This window comes from Mus caroli, chromosome 1 (genome assembly GCF_900094665.2).
Source record: "Mus caroli chromosome 1, CAROLI_EIJ_v1.1, whole genome shotgun sequence".
NCBI classification, from domain to species: Eukaryota; Metazoa; Chordata; class Mammalia; order Rodentia; family Muridae; genus Mus; species Mus caroli.
In genome coordinates, this window is record NC_034570.1 from 160,889,053 (window position 1) to 160,904,067 (window position 15,015).

Below are 15,015 nucleotides of genomic sequence, written 5' to 3' on the forward strand. Positions count from 1 at the left end.
AATGGGCCTCTCTTTCCAGTGATGGCCGACTAGGCCATCTTTTGATACAAATGCAGCTAGAGTCAAGAGCTCTGGGGTACTGGTTAGTTCATAATAATGTTCCACCTATGGGGTTGCAGTTCCCTTTAGCTCCTTGGGTACTTTCTCTAGCTCCTCCATTGGGGGTCCTGTGATCCATCCAAGGGCCCAGATATAGGTCCAACTCTTAAAGGTTGTACCGATCCCCAATCCCTAATAGTGCCACAGGCTGGGACCAAGCCTTTACCCCATGTGCCTTGGAGCACTGTAGCAACTCTATCAATTGTCCTGTTACTGTGACAACCGCTTGATTAAATCCAACTAAAGGAGAACAATCTTATTTTGGTTCACAGGTGAAGGTTATAGTCCACAGTAATGGGAAAGTCCTAGTGGCCAGAGTGTGAGGGCACCCACCGCCAGGAACCAGGAACTGGTAAATGAATGCTTAGCTGGATTTTGTCTCTTTATTCAGCCCAGGCAGTTGGGCTACCCCAGGCAGTCGGGCTACCGAGCAACCTGGCCAGCACACCTGCTTTCACAAGGCTTTGCCTCAAACCTCACTGTGAAGTCTTTGAGTTGAATCTCTGAGCTAAGTTCCCCAAGATCACCAACAAAGCAGAACCTGGCTCTAGAGTCTCTATGAAATCAGAGCTGCCCAGAAGGGTGGAGAGACATTGAGCTGGGGACAGATTCACCAAGGTGGGAGGGGGAGGCTGTCAAAGATAATATGCATCTGGGCATGTTGACCGAGTCTCAGGGGGTATGGAGGAATAATGTCCTTTTGTGGAATACATGGAGAATGTGAGAAAATAGAAATTCCAGCAACATATTTTGGCTCAGAATCCAGAACCTAAACAGCCTGTCTTTATTGAAAACATAATTCCTACTTGATAGGCACATGGCAATTTTACTTTGATTGGCTTAAAATCTACATTTTGCTATATAAAACTTGGTTTAATAAAAAGAGAAGTCTCCAGGGTTGGCATAGTAAAGAAATATAAATTATCCTTTAAAACTGGGGAAATCAAGAGAAGAAACACATATTTGACTTTTAAAAAAGAAAGAAAGAAACAAACAAACAAAAAAACCAAAACAAACACAAAAACTTTGGTGAAAAAAAAAATTCTTTTGTGTCTGTTCCTAGGATCCCATGTGAATAATCTGTGTGTGCGCACCCATGTTTATGGAGACCAGGCATTGATATTGGGTGTTTCCTCCACTATCAACTTGGTCTCCATACTTTGAGACAGGGTCCTTCTCTGGACTCGGAGCTCACTCATTGGCTAGCTTGGTTGACCAGCAAGCCCCCAGATCCTCTGCCATCCAGTGTTGGAGTTACAGGCACACACCACTATGCCAGCTTTTTGTGTGAGTGACAGGATCTAAACTCTGGTCCTTTTGCTTATGCAGGACGCACTTATCTTCCGAGCCATTTTCCCGGCCCCTAGTCTCATAATCCTGAAGTCCGAGGCCATGTTGTGCGCATCCTCATGTGCTATGCTCAGCGAGTCAGAGCACCTGGTCCATCATATATACTCAGGAATCGAGTTGAGCCAAATAGAAGGAGAGAGAACACAGATCAAGGGCAGAACAAAGAGCAACGCAGAGCGAATGGAGAAGAAAGACTTCATTTTCGTCTGTGCTCTCCTTCGTCCCTCCCCAGCATTTATTGGAGTTCCCTGGCCTGGCTCCGACTCTTAGCCAGCCAGTGAAGGGAGATGGCAGAATGATGTTGCTCATGGGACTTTGCTCTGCTCTTTGATTCTGCTAGTGTGGGGCAGGTGTTTTTTCTAAATTACACACAGAGGTGGCAGGTCATTTTTAGCCACCAGCCCCACCTGGCAAATGAAGCCTTGGTTGGCAACAGACAGACATTTCAGAGGAAAGCCAGGGGGCTTCTGGGTAAACTGGAAAACAGATGCTCCTGCCAGAAGCAAACTCGGCTGGGGAGGGGGTGATGGTTGAGGTAGCAGGGCAATCCCTAGCATCTAGCAATGTGCTGGCAGGCAAAACTGGGAAGGGTCCCAGGTCTCTGGGAGCTCCAGTGGCACACACACACTTAGGGCTTCAGAGACCCCGTTGAACATTTCACAGTGTGTCCCACTCCAAATCCATTTCCGCATTTGTAAGAGGAAATGATGTCACCAACTCTGGGACTGAACATCACTTGATACCTGGCACGGGCTTAGCACTTGTGCTGAGTTGCCATCATGCGGTCTCTTGGTGACTTCACTGCTTAGGCATGGAGGGCGGTATTTACTTTATACTACCATGCTGAGGGCAGGGACATGGAATCAACAGGCTCTTAGTGAGGGATTTAGGGAGTCTACAGTAGGTAACTCTTGCTCTTCAAAAGCCAAACGAAGCCTAACCTGGTATCTTCAGATCAGGGTGCCAGATCAGCATGTAGAAGGATGCTGTGGGATATACTCTGCCGTGGGATATAGATCTCTGAAAGATACATCCCAAAGGATGCCTGGGAAATGCCTGTAGATGTGGTATTGGCCATCTCTGACTGCTGGCTCAAATACCAGTAAGGAAAGGGTATTTAGTAAAAGTAGCTTAGTGGTGGAGCACAAGCCTAGCCAGAGGGAGGCCCAGGATCCAATAAGAGAAGACAGAGGGAGGGAAAGAGGGGGGAGGGGAGGAGGAAGGGAAGGAAGAAAAATTGAGGGGAGACTTTTCTTACTATGGGTGCAGGACTCTAAAATTACCCCCTACCCCCACCCCCCACACACACACACTGAATGGGCATTTGTTGAATTTGAAACTCACCCACAGTTAGAACAAAGGTTAAAAAAACAAAAACAAACAACAAGCAAGCAACCAGGATCAAAAAGATGGACAAAACCCATCATGTTTTTCGGTGATTAAAAATGTAAAAGCTCATACTTGAGCTAAAAAAAGAAAAAAGAAAAAAAGAAAAGAAAAAAAAAATCACCGAAGTGGAGAGAATAGAGGAAACCCACTTAAAACTCACATAGGAAAAACAAAACTACATTAAAAAAAAATAAATCAATGTGAAATGTGCTTGCCAAGGGCTGAGGTGGTTGCTGCTGCATGAATGAGAGATCTGTGCCAAAGTGCAAGAGTGGTGAACCACACCAGCCACCCTTGCATGCAGAGGCTGCTGCAGAAAGACTGCCATGGGGTCCAGGCCAGAATGGTTCTGGGCTAGCCTGGGCTACAGAGTTTCAAATTCGAAACCAAAATAGAACAAAATTAAACTTTTTAAAAAAGGTCTGAGTTTAGAAAGATAAAAACTGGTTTCTCTATGTTCTGCCCTATCTTCAAACTGAGGCCTTTCTAGGGAGAGAGAAAAATTAAAACAAAACCCAGAGTACTGAAGCATCTGGGAAACCACGAGGTCTGAGAAAGCGAGGAAAATAGAGGGAGATCGGAGAGCTGGCCTGGGAATGGGGTGCTTTAGAAAGCGTTACTTCGTATCAATAAGGGAAAGAAATGCGTTTCCCTCTGGTGGGAACCCACTTAGCCATATTCTATCTAGGGCCATAGGGCTGAACATTTAAAAGATACTTTTAAAGAGCTCTCTATTCCAGATGAGAAACAGAAGAGACATGTGGCTTCAAGGGCAGCTGTTGCAGCTCCAAGGACCACCACCATATTCAAAGAGAAGAGGGAGGGGTGACATCAGAAAGCTTCACTTTCCCAATGCTCTCTCATCAGGAATCTGATACATCTTCCAGAAACTCATTGCAAATTTGTTTTTCTCTTGGTTACCTGTAGCTGAAGAGGAAACAAAGAAAATGAGTGTTTGGCTATGGGTAGTCAAATCAAGCTCAAATCAGTTATGATTAGACCAACATGCCAATACATAGAGTACACAATGAAAAGAATTTGGCTTTTTGACTGAGCAGCTTAATAGCTGACTTCTATTGTTGTTGGGGTGGGGGTGGGGGACGTATATTTGATGAGGTTGTTGCTATTAGGAGTCTTTGGTTTTCCAGTCAAATGCACCCTAGTGGATACAAAGATGCTGTTGATGAAGATAATGAATACTACATCCAGTTGGACTGCTTGTAGCTCCCATTCACTCAAACACTATTCACAGAGTGGCTACTGTACTTGTGGTGGTTTGAATGAGAATGCTCGCCCCCATCACCACCACCACCACCACCACCACGAGCTCAAGTATTGAAGTGCCTGGTCCAAAGTTGGTGGAACTGTTTGGGAAGGATTAGAAGGTGTGGCCTTATTGGAGAAGGTGGCATGTCATTAGGAGTGGGTTTGGAGGTTTCAAAAGCCTATGCCAGGTCCAGTTTCTCTCTCTGCCTGCAGACCAGGATGTAAGCTCTTAGCTGCTGCTCCAGCACCAGGCCTGCTATGCTCCCTTCTGTGATGGTCATGGACTCTACTGCCCTCTGGAACAGTGAGTCCCAGGTAAATGCTTTCTTTTATAAGTTTCCTTGATCATGGAGTTTTGTCACAGAAATAGGAAAGTAACTAAAGCAGCGCTCTAGGCTCTAAGGGAACTCTGAGGATGTGGCAGTGGACAAAATCAGCCCAGTCCCGGCCATGTGACAGAGGGCAAGACAGGCATGGCAGATATAAATCCCCAACAACCAGTCCTGGAGGAGCACACCACAGAGGAATCACCCAGGAGCTGGAGTCAGGGAAGGCTTTCTTGACAGATAATTACAATCTGAGATGGGAATATGAGTATTAAAGCTGCTGTCTGCCCAGAAATGCATCCAGCTCTTCCCTGCATCTCGATTTATCTACTACCTGTCGAAACTTCCTCACCGTGGTAGTTATCTTCAGTCTTACTCCCCATGATCCTTACTGGCCTTCTACTAGACATGACCATGACTTGCTTCTTTAAGCTATGCTGCATTTGTCCTATGCTGCTTGGGGCAGGGGTGTCCCCATGCTTCTTTGTAGCACTTCCCTGTTCATGTTCCCCTATTGCAAGGGCATCTTATCTTCTCTTTGAAACACCTAGCTGCCTAACCATCACTTTTGGCTTAGACAGCCCTTAGCATTTTTTTAAAAGACTTATTTATTGTATGTATGTGAGTACATTGTTGCTGTCTTCAGACACACCAGCAGAGGGCATTGGATCTCATACAGATGGTCGTGAGCCACCATGTGGTTGCTGGAAATTGAACTCAGGACCTCTGGAAGAGCAATCAGTGCTCTTAACCGCTGAGCCATCTCTCCAGCCCCTCAACATTTTTTAACTACATATATAGTATTACCACATATATAGTATTACTATATATGTATATATGTATACATATATATATTACTATATATGTATATATGTATATAGTATTAACCACCCCACCACCACCTAGTTTCATACAAGATTTGATAGTGTTCGTAGAAAGGTATATGTGTAGCATTCCTGCACCTAAAGACTTGGATTTCTCTCCACAAACTTTTCTCTTTTTAAGAAAATAGTAATTATTGTTATTATTAGGTTCAAGGGAGTGGCTCAGTGTCAGAAAGCTTGTCTAGGCTCCTGGAGACTCTGAGTTGTATCCCTATCAAGAGATGATAATATTAGTAATAATAAATGGTAACATTACACTTCTATCAACTATCATATCTAAGCTGGAGTCTGCTTCTGCTTGATTTATTACTTTCATTATCCCAACCTCTTTGCTTAGCATTAGGAACAAAGTATTCGGTTTTCTCTAGGGGGTAGAATATCTTTTAGGTCTTTGCATTTGAAGGGATTGATATGCATCCAGCACAAGACATCCCAAGACCAAGTTCTCAGCCCAAAGGAGATTTATTTGCCCCAAAGGAACAAAGGGCAGGGAATACAAGTCAGGTGATAGAGAATGAAGGAGAAGGGGAAAGTAACAAAGGAGAAGCAGACGAGATCTCTGCCCCGGAGGGACAAAGGACTGCCTCTGGATAGAGAGGAGGCAGATGTGGCACATAGGCAAATGACAGTTTATAAAAGGTAAAGGGGGAAGCCCCCTGCTTAGATGAGGGGTTTAATTTTGATTGTACAGATTAATTGGGGCAGCCAAAGGGAGGGGCTCTTAATAGCCTCAGGGGGCAGGAAGTGGCCAAAAGGGGGACCAGATCTTGGTGGCTGGCTTTAGGAATGTAATGGAATGGTTTTTTAACAAGGAAGATGGGCTAGGAGAAGGCAAGGCCTGCCAGAGCCATGCCTGCCATGCTCAGCTCGGCTAGAGACCCTCAGAATTGACCTGACTCTGCTGAGTATTTCAGAGTGGCAATTGTCCCAGAAGACATAATGCTCTTTCCGAAAGTGACACATTGTTAATCTTCATAGTAGGCATATTCAGGATCACTAATTAAAGAGCCCAAAAAAGGACCACACCATTGCATGTATAAACCCTTTAGAGATTATCTGGCCAGATAGAGAGGCCTGTCCATCCGTCCCAAACCACGGAGATTGCAAGAGACATTCCCTGTGGTAGGCGTTTGATTCTGGGAAGTCACCAGGACAAGCAGAACAGCAGAGACAGCAGAGACCTGTAGCCACTCTCCATATTTTAAAAATGTATCCAACTCCCGCCACATTCTGTCAGAGATTCAAGATGCAACCTCTGGGTGGAGGTATTATCAGGTTCTAAGGTTGTAGCAGACATGAAGATTACAATTGTTCGTAAGTTCAAAGCTTCCCGTACTCCGGATGGAGTCAAGTTCTGGAAAACAACAACAACAACAACAAAACACTTCAAGAGAAGAGATCGTGTTTCTCCGCTGTCCCGGTTGCAGTCCAGGGAGCAAGTCAGGGCTCCGCCGGAGCTCGGGCGTGAAGAAAAGGCACACGAAGTCCCTCTCGGATGAGCATCTACAATCAAATGCAAGGCCAGCAGCGCCCTTCCCACGCCGGCCCGCGCCCGCTTAAGCGCAGTGGCCGAACCCGGGAGGAGGCGGGGTCCCCGGGCGCAGCGCCCAAGTCTGTGCGCTTCCCGGTCCTCCTCCTCCGGGCCGTCACTGGCTGCATCTTTCTGCCCCGGCACAATAGAGGCTCCGCCCTTCCTCCGCGCCAGCCCCGCGGCGCCCTGGGCCAGCAGTCCTCCCTTGCCTCCTGCGCTGTGGTCGCTGTCCGTCTTGCGCCCAGTCTCCGTGTGTCCCGAGTTTCCCGGCGCTAGCCTTTCCACCTGAGCTCACACTGCTGCGGCTTGCCCTCGTCGAGCCGGCGCCCTCCTCTGCTCCCTCAGTCACCTCTTTCTTGTGACCTCTCTGCAGTCTAAGCTGCTGGGGTCTGGGAGGAGATGTTCAGGGTCTCTGGGGAGCACAGTCCTGCTCCACTCAGCCACACCCAGCTTTAGACGTTAGACGGTTCTCCGAGCAGCTACTCTTCCGGACTCCAGTGAAGGTGCCTTCCAGCCTGTCTTTGCTGAGACCCCCGACCCAAGGTGGTCTCTGTAGGGACTAAAGTCCCTACTGTGCATCTCTCATGGCCTATCCCCTGTCATTGGTTCTCTGCTTTGCTCTGGTGGTGGCACAGGTCTGGGGGTCCACTACACCTCCCACAGGGACAAGCGAGCCCCCCGATGTGCAAACAGTGGAGCCCACGGAAGATGACATTCTGCAAAACGAGGCGGACAACCAGGAGAACGTTTTATCTCAGGTAGGATGAGGAATCTCGTGCCCACCCCTCTTGCCTTGGGGGACCTCAAGGACCTGAGGCTGGTCCTGGATGAAGGATTTATGAGCAGCTATTTTTCTCTGTATTTTTAGTGAAATGGATGTTTACTTTTAGTTTATCACACTATATTGGTTGTTTGGTTTTGGACAGGCTTTCTCGTAGACCAGGCTGGCTTCCAGCTCACTTTATAGCTGAGGCTAGCCTTGAACTTCTGGTCCCTCTTACCTGCACTAAGTGTGGAGATTCTACCGCCCTGACTTTAGTTTTGTTGGGTTGTGTTAAAGTATTGTGTTAAAAAGTAAGGGCATGGGTCACAACTGTGGAGTGTTTCAGGCTTACCAAGTCAGGAGAAAGGAGAGGAAAGGAAGATACCATTGAGAAGAAAGGTGTGTGTGTGTGTGTGTGTGTGTGTGTGTGTGTGTGTGTGTGTGATGTAATGGCTGTGAAAAGTCCCTCTTGCCTATGAGACTGCCTGTCAGAATTGGAATGTGTAAACAGGAGGACAGGTTGGAAAGGAGGCAGATGGTATAGGTATAAGCCATGGAAGATGGTTTATGACCTCAGAGGAGACACTCGGACAGAAGCACTTGGTGAAGACAGAGTGTGTGATGCTTATGAGGGGGACTCCAAAACAGAGGGGTTTATGTTAAGACCTGGTGTACCTGGAGTGGAGTGTCAGTGCCGAGCCACACAGTTGTGGCTGATTCCCAGAGGGGGCCAAGCGACCCAGGATGGTGATGCGTGCTGTAGCGTGTCCGTTTATGAACTAACTCAGTCCTCAGAACACCCTGATTACCAGCCCTCTCAGAGATGAAGAGCAGAAGCTAAAAGGGAAAGAGGGAGAGCCTGGCTTCCAGCATGCTCCAGCCTGCTTCTCAGAGCTGAAAGGGACGCTTCTCATACTTATGTGGCACTCCTGCTTCCCAAAGCTGGCATGCTGATGTACAGTGGGCGTCTCCTTGGTCCTCGGGATGGATACTGTCCGAGAAAGGATGCTGAGTGCCTTGCCTGTACCTCCTCCAGGCCCTCAGTCTGGGTCTTCTCTCTCCGTAGAGAGAGCTGTCAGCCCTACTTTGGGGTTGATCAAACGCTGGTTTCTTCTTTTAATAATTATGCTAACATATGCCCTATGCCCACCCATAACCTCATACTGACCCTTAAATCGAAAAGACTTCAAATCCCTCCCACTGGGACTCTGGAAAACCATAAACAAAAGCTTGCCTGAAACCGGAGCCCCCTGAAGGGAAGGAACCCACCCATCCAGGGTTCTCTAAGGAGGACTGCATAGGAATCTAGGCAGTTTCAGAAAGGAGACGGGAACGATTTACTATCAACGTGGGGAGACTGGCTGCTTACGTCACCCCAAGCTACCTACACCTCTGCTTCCACTGGTGGAGTCTATATTTCACAACAATCCTAAAGCAAACATTAGCTTTAGCAGAAACCCAACCGTCTCAAGGAAAACATTACATGCCTTCTTCCCGCAGACAGCAAGGAACATTTGCAGGCTCCGAGCCTACCCACCCGCTGCCATCATTAGTCAACCAAGGAACCCCTCTGCCTGGTTAGGATGGGAGCCTTAGCTTTGGGGATGAGTTGATGGGGCTGACAGGGTGAGGGTGAGGGGCCTTTTCTCCCAGGGTAGGAACAGTAGAGAGCCCGAATAGGGAGCCTGGGAGGAGCGTGTACCCAGAAGGAAATGTTTAACATTGTAGAAGCAGCAAGCACAGCTAGTTTTGTTCTGGTTTTGGCCTGGGGTTTTGGTTCAGGAGCCAAAGGAACTCTTAGACTATGTAAACAGTTACCAACTCCTGGACCTGTTTTCTTTCTGCCTCTACCAGCTCTTTCTGTCAATCTAATCCATCCTTGAAGGTTCACATCAAATACCACCTCCTCCAAGAGGTCTTCCCTAGATCCAGGATAGAGCCTCAGCTCCTAGCACAAGTGTTATCTCAGCTCTTCAGGGGCTTGAAGCATTGACTAGTCTGGGTAGCTTATTTACAGTGGTCTCCATGGGAACAGGCTCTTTGCCTGGCCATCACTACCACTCAGTGTACTTTGTACTGGTGTGAGGAGGTGCTCTGTAAGTCATGAATGAATGAATGAATGAATGAAGCCCGTAGTCCTCACAAAGACCAGTTTTCTGATCCCTCTTTGAACTCTGTCTCTATTTCTAATATAAACCTGGATTGGAGCTGAGGGGCAGGGCTATTGAAAGAATGAGGTTTGGGTTTTGTTGTTGTTTGTTTGTTTTGGTTTTTTTTTTCTTCTTTTAATGCTAAAAGGTTAAGGCCCTGCTGTGAAATACACATCTTTTCAAGGCAAGAAGAACCCTGCAACCCTCAGGTTGCAGAAGAACTCAGGGTTCATGCAAGAAGAACCCTGAGTGTGTTCGAGAAAATGTCTGTGTCAGCGAATTATGATCGATGACTTGTTCTCTCCACAGCTCAGGGCTGAATGCAGTCTCTGGCTAGGGCAACACATTTGGCAAAATGACATGACCACGTCCTTGAGGAACACACGTTTGCATACCTCCAGCTCAGTCTCTCTCTCTCTCTCTCTCTCTCTCTCTCTCTCTCTCTTTGTGTGTTTGTGTCTAGCTGTTGGGAGACTATGACAAGGTCAAGGCTGTGTCTGAGGGCTCTGACTGTCAGTGCAAGTGTGTGGTGAGACCGCTGGGCCGAGATGCCTGCCAGAGGATCAACCAGGGGGCTTCCAGGAAGGAAGACTTCTACACTGTGGAAACCATCACCTCGGGCTCATCCTGTAAATGTGCTTGTGTTGCTCCTCCGTCTGCCGTCAATCCCTGTGAGGGAGACTTCAGGCTCCAGAAGCTTCGGGAGGCTGACAGCCGAGATTTGAAGGTAGGAGCTGGTATGAGGCGGTTCGTGGGGTGAGAGGGTACCTCCGGGACCTAGGAAACTACAGACTCACAGCTGGGTGTGGAAAGCCTATGAAGAGGGTCAGGCCTGGCCCCTGGAGTCTTCAGTGTGGATATGAGGCTGATTTAACAAACTTTCAGTTGGAGTCAGTGAGAGACTGGTTGTCGGGGTTGGGGGGGAGCAATTTATGCCCTATGCCAGAGGAACCAGAGAGGCCAGGCCTAGGAGGAGCTGCCAGGACCATCTGGCTAAAATAACTCAGTGTTCTCCAGGAAAATCACTGTCACAATTCTCTGTCAGTCTCCCATGTACATAGAAGCTGTAAGACTCAAAGTGCAATGGACGAGCCCTCTGGTCCTGGCACCATCACTGGAATGACCTGTTCTGGTCAGGTCTTCACACTGCTCCTGAGCTAGTGTTCTGCAGTGTGGGGGAAATTTAGACCTCTGTGGGCAGCCCCATGGCCAGCTGAGGGCTTCAGCCACTCCTGCTCTTCCTTTTTCCCTTGCAGTGTGGGACCCTCAGACTGATTTGTGTGCCAGTCAAAGTTGAGTGACCCTCCTTCACTTCTCTGAGCTCAGCCTCCTTGAATACAATGTGGAGGGCCCTGGAGGGTCTGAGAAAACTGATGGATGGCACTTACTGAGTAGATAAGGGGAGATAGCTATGGCTTCTGCTGGTACACACAGTGACAGTCATTGATTGCTCTTTAAACAGAGAAGTGTTCAACAGGACAAGAGATGGCCCAGGTTTGGCCACGTGACTCAAGGTGGTAGCTCTGTAGAGCTACTTTCTGAACCTAGAGCCAGAGTTGTTCAGCTCAAAGGTTGGAATCTGGGAGATTCCTAGGACCACACCAGGCAAACTTTCTACTTAGGAATCAGAAACATCATATTAATCAGTTGTGGGATCCCTGGGGTGAAAGGAGACTTTCTGAATGTTCAGTGTTTCTGTGTGGAGTTTTTCACTTGGAAGTGAAGGTGGTGGAAGCAAGGAGGTAGATGGAAAGCAGAAATGACAAAGACATTGCCCAGCATCTTCCAGGCTCAGGTCTTTGGTAGAAAGGCTCTTTTCTGCATCTTGTCTACTCTTTAGTCTGAACTCTGCCAGCCCTGGATGCTGCCAGAGCCTAGACTATCAGAGAAAGGTAGTATTTGGAAGAGACAAGAAGGCTACATGCCCTGAGGCAGGTAACTGCCTCAGACATGGGCCACTGGGCTGGTTCTATTCCAGGATCAGTTTAGGGTTTTTTTTTTGTACTGAGAAAACTTCGGGAGCCTTTCGGGGCCTTTAGTCCAGGATAAAGTTAAGGGTTTCAGAAGGATGCCCCCAGGGGTTAACATTTTTGGCTGCTATGCTGAGTATTATGGGTCTGATACAGATCTTGAGAGAACAGGGGTGAAAAGGCCCTCAAGAAGCTTAGAGTTTGGTAAGAAAGGCTGACCTGTTTTGTAACGGACACTGATAGCCCATGAAAGTAGCTAGACCTCTGGTTCACTTGTTCATATGTTCATGGAAGGTCATCTAATTGTCTTATTTTGAAGGCAGAATACATATCCCAGCTGGGGCCTGTCTAAGTCCTTCCCTACACAGATGTGCTTCTGAGGGCACCTCTCAATTCCTGGCTAGTAGATTCCCTGTAGGGCCTCTGACATGGACATCTAAAAGGAAACTTCCTCCCTGGGGCTCTGTTGGCCCTAACCCTGAACTAACTAACCCTCTGTTCTTGCTTCTTAGCTGTCTACAATTATAGACATGTTGGAAGGTGCTTTCTACGGCCTGGACCTCCTAAAGCTGCATTCAGTTACCACTAAACTCGTGGGGCGAGTGGATAAACTGGAGGAGGTAAGGAAGAGTCCAGTCTTGCTATCTCTCTTGCAATCGAGCCCCCAAAGGATATAATACTTTACTGTTCCTTATTCAGCCCTACTGGAAAAAGTCCATGGGCTGGTGCTATTGACTGGCATCTAGCTCTTGTGCCCAAACAGTTGCTGCTTCAAGCACAAACCTATAACATCACTTTTGGAGTGTTACTCGAAGTCAGTGGTTCTCAGCCTTCCTAACACTGTGACCCATTAACACAGTTCCTCAGGTTGACTCCCAACCACAAAATTATTTTTATTGCTACTTCATAACTGTAATTTCACTACTATTATGAATCATAATATAAATATCTGATAGCTAGGATATCTGATATGTGACCCCTGTGAAAGGGTTGTTTGACACCAACCCCCAAAGAGGTTTCAACCACAGGCTGAGAACCATTGCTTTAAGTGATAGATTTAATAATGCAATGACCACAAGCAGATCGATATTCCTCATGGAATGCATAGGTTTTGAGGGTTCTATCATGGCAAATCTGAGGTTCTTTTCTGAATGATGGATAGATATGAGAAAGGAAGGATCTCTAATTTATGCAAAAAGAACAGCAGACTCAGGGTTAGCAGAGCGAGGTAGACTGTCTGCCACTACTAAGAAGCTATACCCCACCCCACTCATGATATCCTGCCCACTTTGTATGGTTGTCCAGGGGACAAAAGGCACACTGGCCATAGTGGAATGACTTCAAGACTCATTAAATTAAATGCAGCATCTGGATTAGGACCAAAGAGAGATGAAGATAAACATTCCCACAATGCACTGCTAGGAATACTGGGCCAGAGAAGACGAGCCACAGCATTCATCATTAGCTAGCTCACATTCCCTTCACTCTGAAAAGGTATTCCCAGAGAGGCCTGTGAGACTTTGAGATAGCTTAGTTGGTTAAAGGTGCTTGATACCTGCCTCTTTATCTGAGTTTAATCCCTGGGACCCGCCCCCCCCACCACCACCACTACACACACACACACACACAGGAGCAGTGGTGGGGGNGGGAGGAAGAGATAGAGATTTTTAATTTCCCAAAAGCCAGTCATGGTAGCCCATGCCTGTAATGGGGCATCACTTGGGAAGCAGAGGCAGGAGGATTCAAAGCAGGCTTGAACTCCATAGCAAGACTTGTCTCAAAACACACTCCCAAAAAGTTAACTCAGGTTCTCTTGCCACCACTTGTAAGTTTAGACTCTTCCATGCCAAGTGTGCTATGGAGGGTCCAAGGTCTGCAACCTGGGTCTGCAGACAGAGTGAGGCAGCCACACACAGACTGCATCACCCCCTCTACTCTGCCCTCTCTCACCAGAGGGACTGTCTGGAGAGGCAGGTCTGTGGTAGCTAGAATGTTGAGACAGATTGCTCATTACCATCTCCCTCAAAACAGAATCCATGCCGAGGCAGCACCCTCCCTATGGTAACTGCTTCCTTATTCTCCCAGATGGGTTGGTTCTGAAGAGATCCGACCAGAATCCAGAGCTTGGAAGCACCCTGTTCCCAGAGTCCCCTAGAACTGCCCAAATATGGGATGTCGCTTTAAGAAAACCAGTTGACGGCCACCTCTTCTACTTTTATTTGACCTTGACAGCCACATAGTTTCCATTCCTTCTAGCAAGCACAGCTTGGGAAAGATAGCTTTGTGAGAGGACACTAGAGGCCAAGGTCAGACACCCAGCCTCAGAGGCGGCCAGTGGGATGGACTCTGCAGAACAGCCAAGCCCATTCTGCTGCTGCAGACCCTCCTCTGGACAAGGTTAGAAGTGGGAGGAGTCTGGTGCAGTACAATGCCCCAGCAGGGTGGCACTGAGTCACTCTGGGGTCTTGTCTCAATCGTCATAGTGACAAGAGTATATATCTCTTTTCAAACCTTGCCTGTTTAGTAGCCAGCGCTGGACTTTTATAATAATAATCCCTATATTTACACAGCATTTTGCAGGGTTTTTTTTTAAACATTCCATATACATTTAGTGATTTGTTTCTGTGAGTTGGGCAGGATGTGAACCCTCAGGAAATTCCATGGCTTGCCTGAAATCAAGAAAAAAAGAAGCCCAGGGCTGGGTTCTGGTTCAGGCCCTTCTGGGTCTGGTCCAGGGCTCTTTCTAATCAATCTCAGAAGTTCCTTCGAATCCTTGTTGTCAGCCCTGTAGGCATCAGTTTTTCCTAACCAGAGTTTAAAAACAATAGTTTATCCAAGGGAGTTTCTAGGCAGGACTGTGGCTGTAACCCATATGCATGGTGATCCAGCTCTGTGGAGCCTTCCCTAAACCAGACAATCTCAGGCGATGGGTCACTGTGCTGACAGGAGTCTTTTGACCCATGACGTGAAGCACTGTATCTTAGATTGAAGTGGAATCGGGCTTGTGTAGCCTGTCTGTCTGGGCTACGCAGTAATTGAAAAGGCAGAATGTTGGGTAAATGGAAAAAACACTCTCTCTCTCCAGCCTGGCCGGCTCTGTGGGAGGAATGGAAGTACCATTCTGATCCCACTCCTTGCAGATTCTCGAGTCCCAAGGGGATCTGTCTGGAAGTCAGATAAGACTAAAAGAGGTCAGGTTGGAGGGGACGTCTTCTCAGAGTAAGGTGGCTGCTTGGCTGTGCAAGTGGGCACACGTGTGCACATCTGTCTTGGGCATAGAGGAGACT

General features: G+C 47.6%; 1 protein-coding gene across 1 annotated transcript in view; it reads left to right on the plus strand.

The window, feature by feature from the left end:
- The first annotated feature begins 7,041 nt into the window (after positions 1–7,041).
- The window catches only part of Olfml2b (olfactomedin like 2B), a 39,158-nt gene continuing 31,184 nt past the window's right edge, over positions 7,042–15,015 (plus strand). Inside the window, exons 1-3 of the mRNA XM_021161521.1 lie at positions 7,042–7,603; positions 10,222–10,485; positions 12,241–12,348. Coding sequence (XP_021017180.1) covers positions 7,430–7,603; positions 10,222–10,485; positions 12,241–12,348 — 546 coding nt within the window. The 5' untranslated portion in view covers positions 7,042–7,429. The remainder of the gene's footprint in view (positions 7,604–10,221; positions 10,486–12,240; positions 12,349–15,015) is intronic.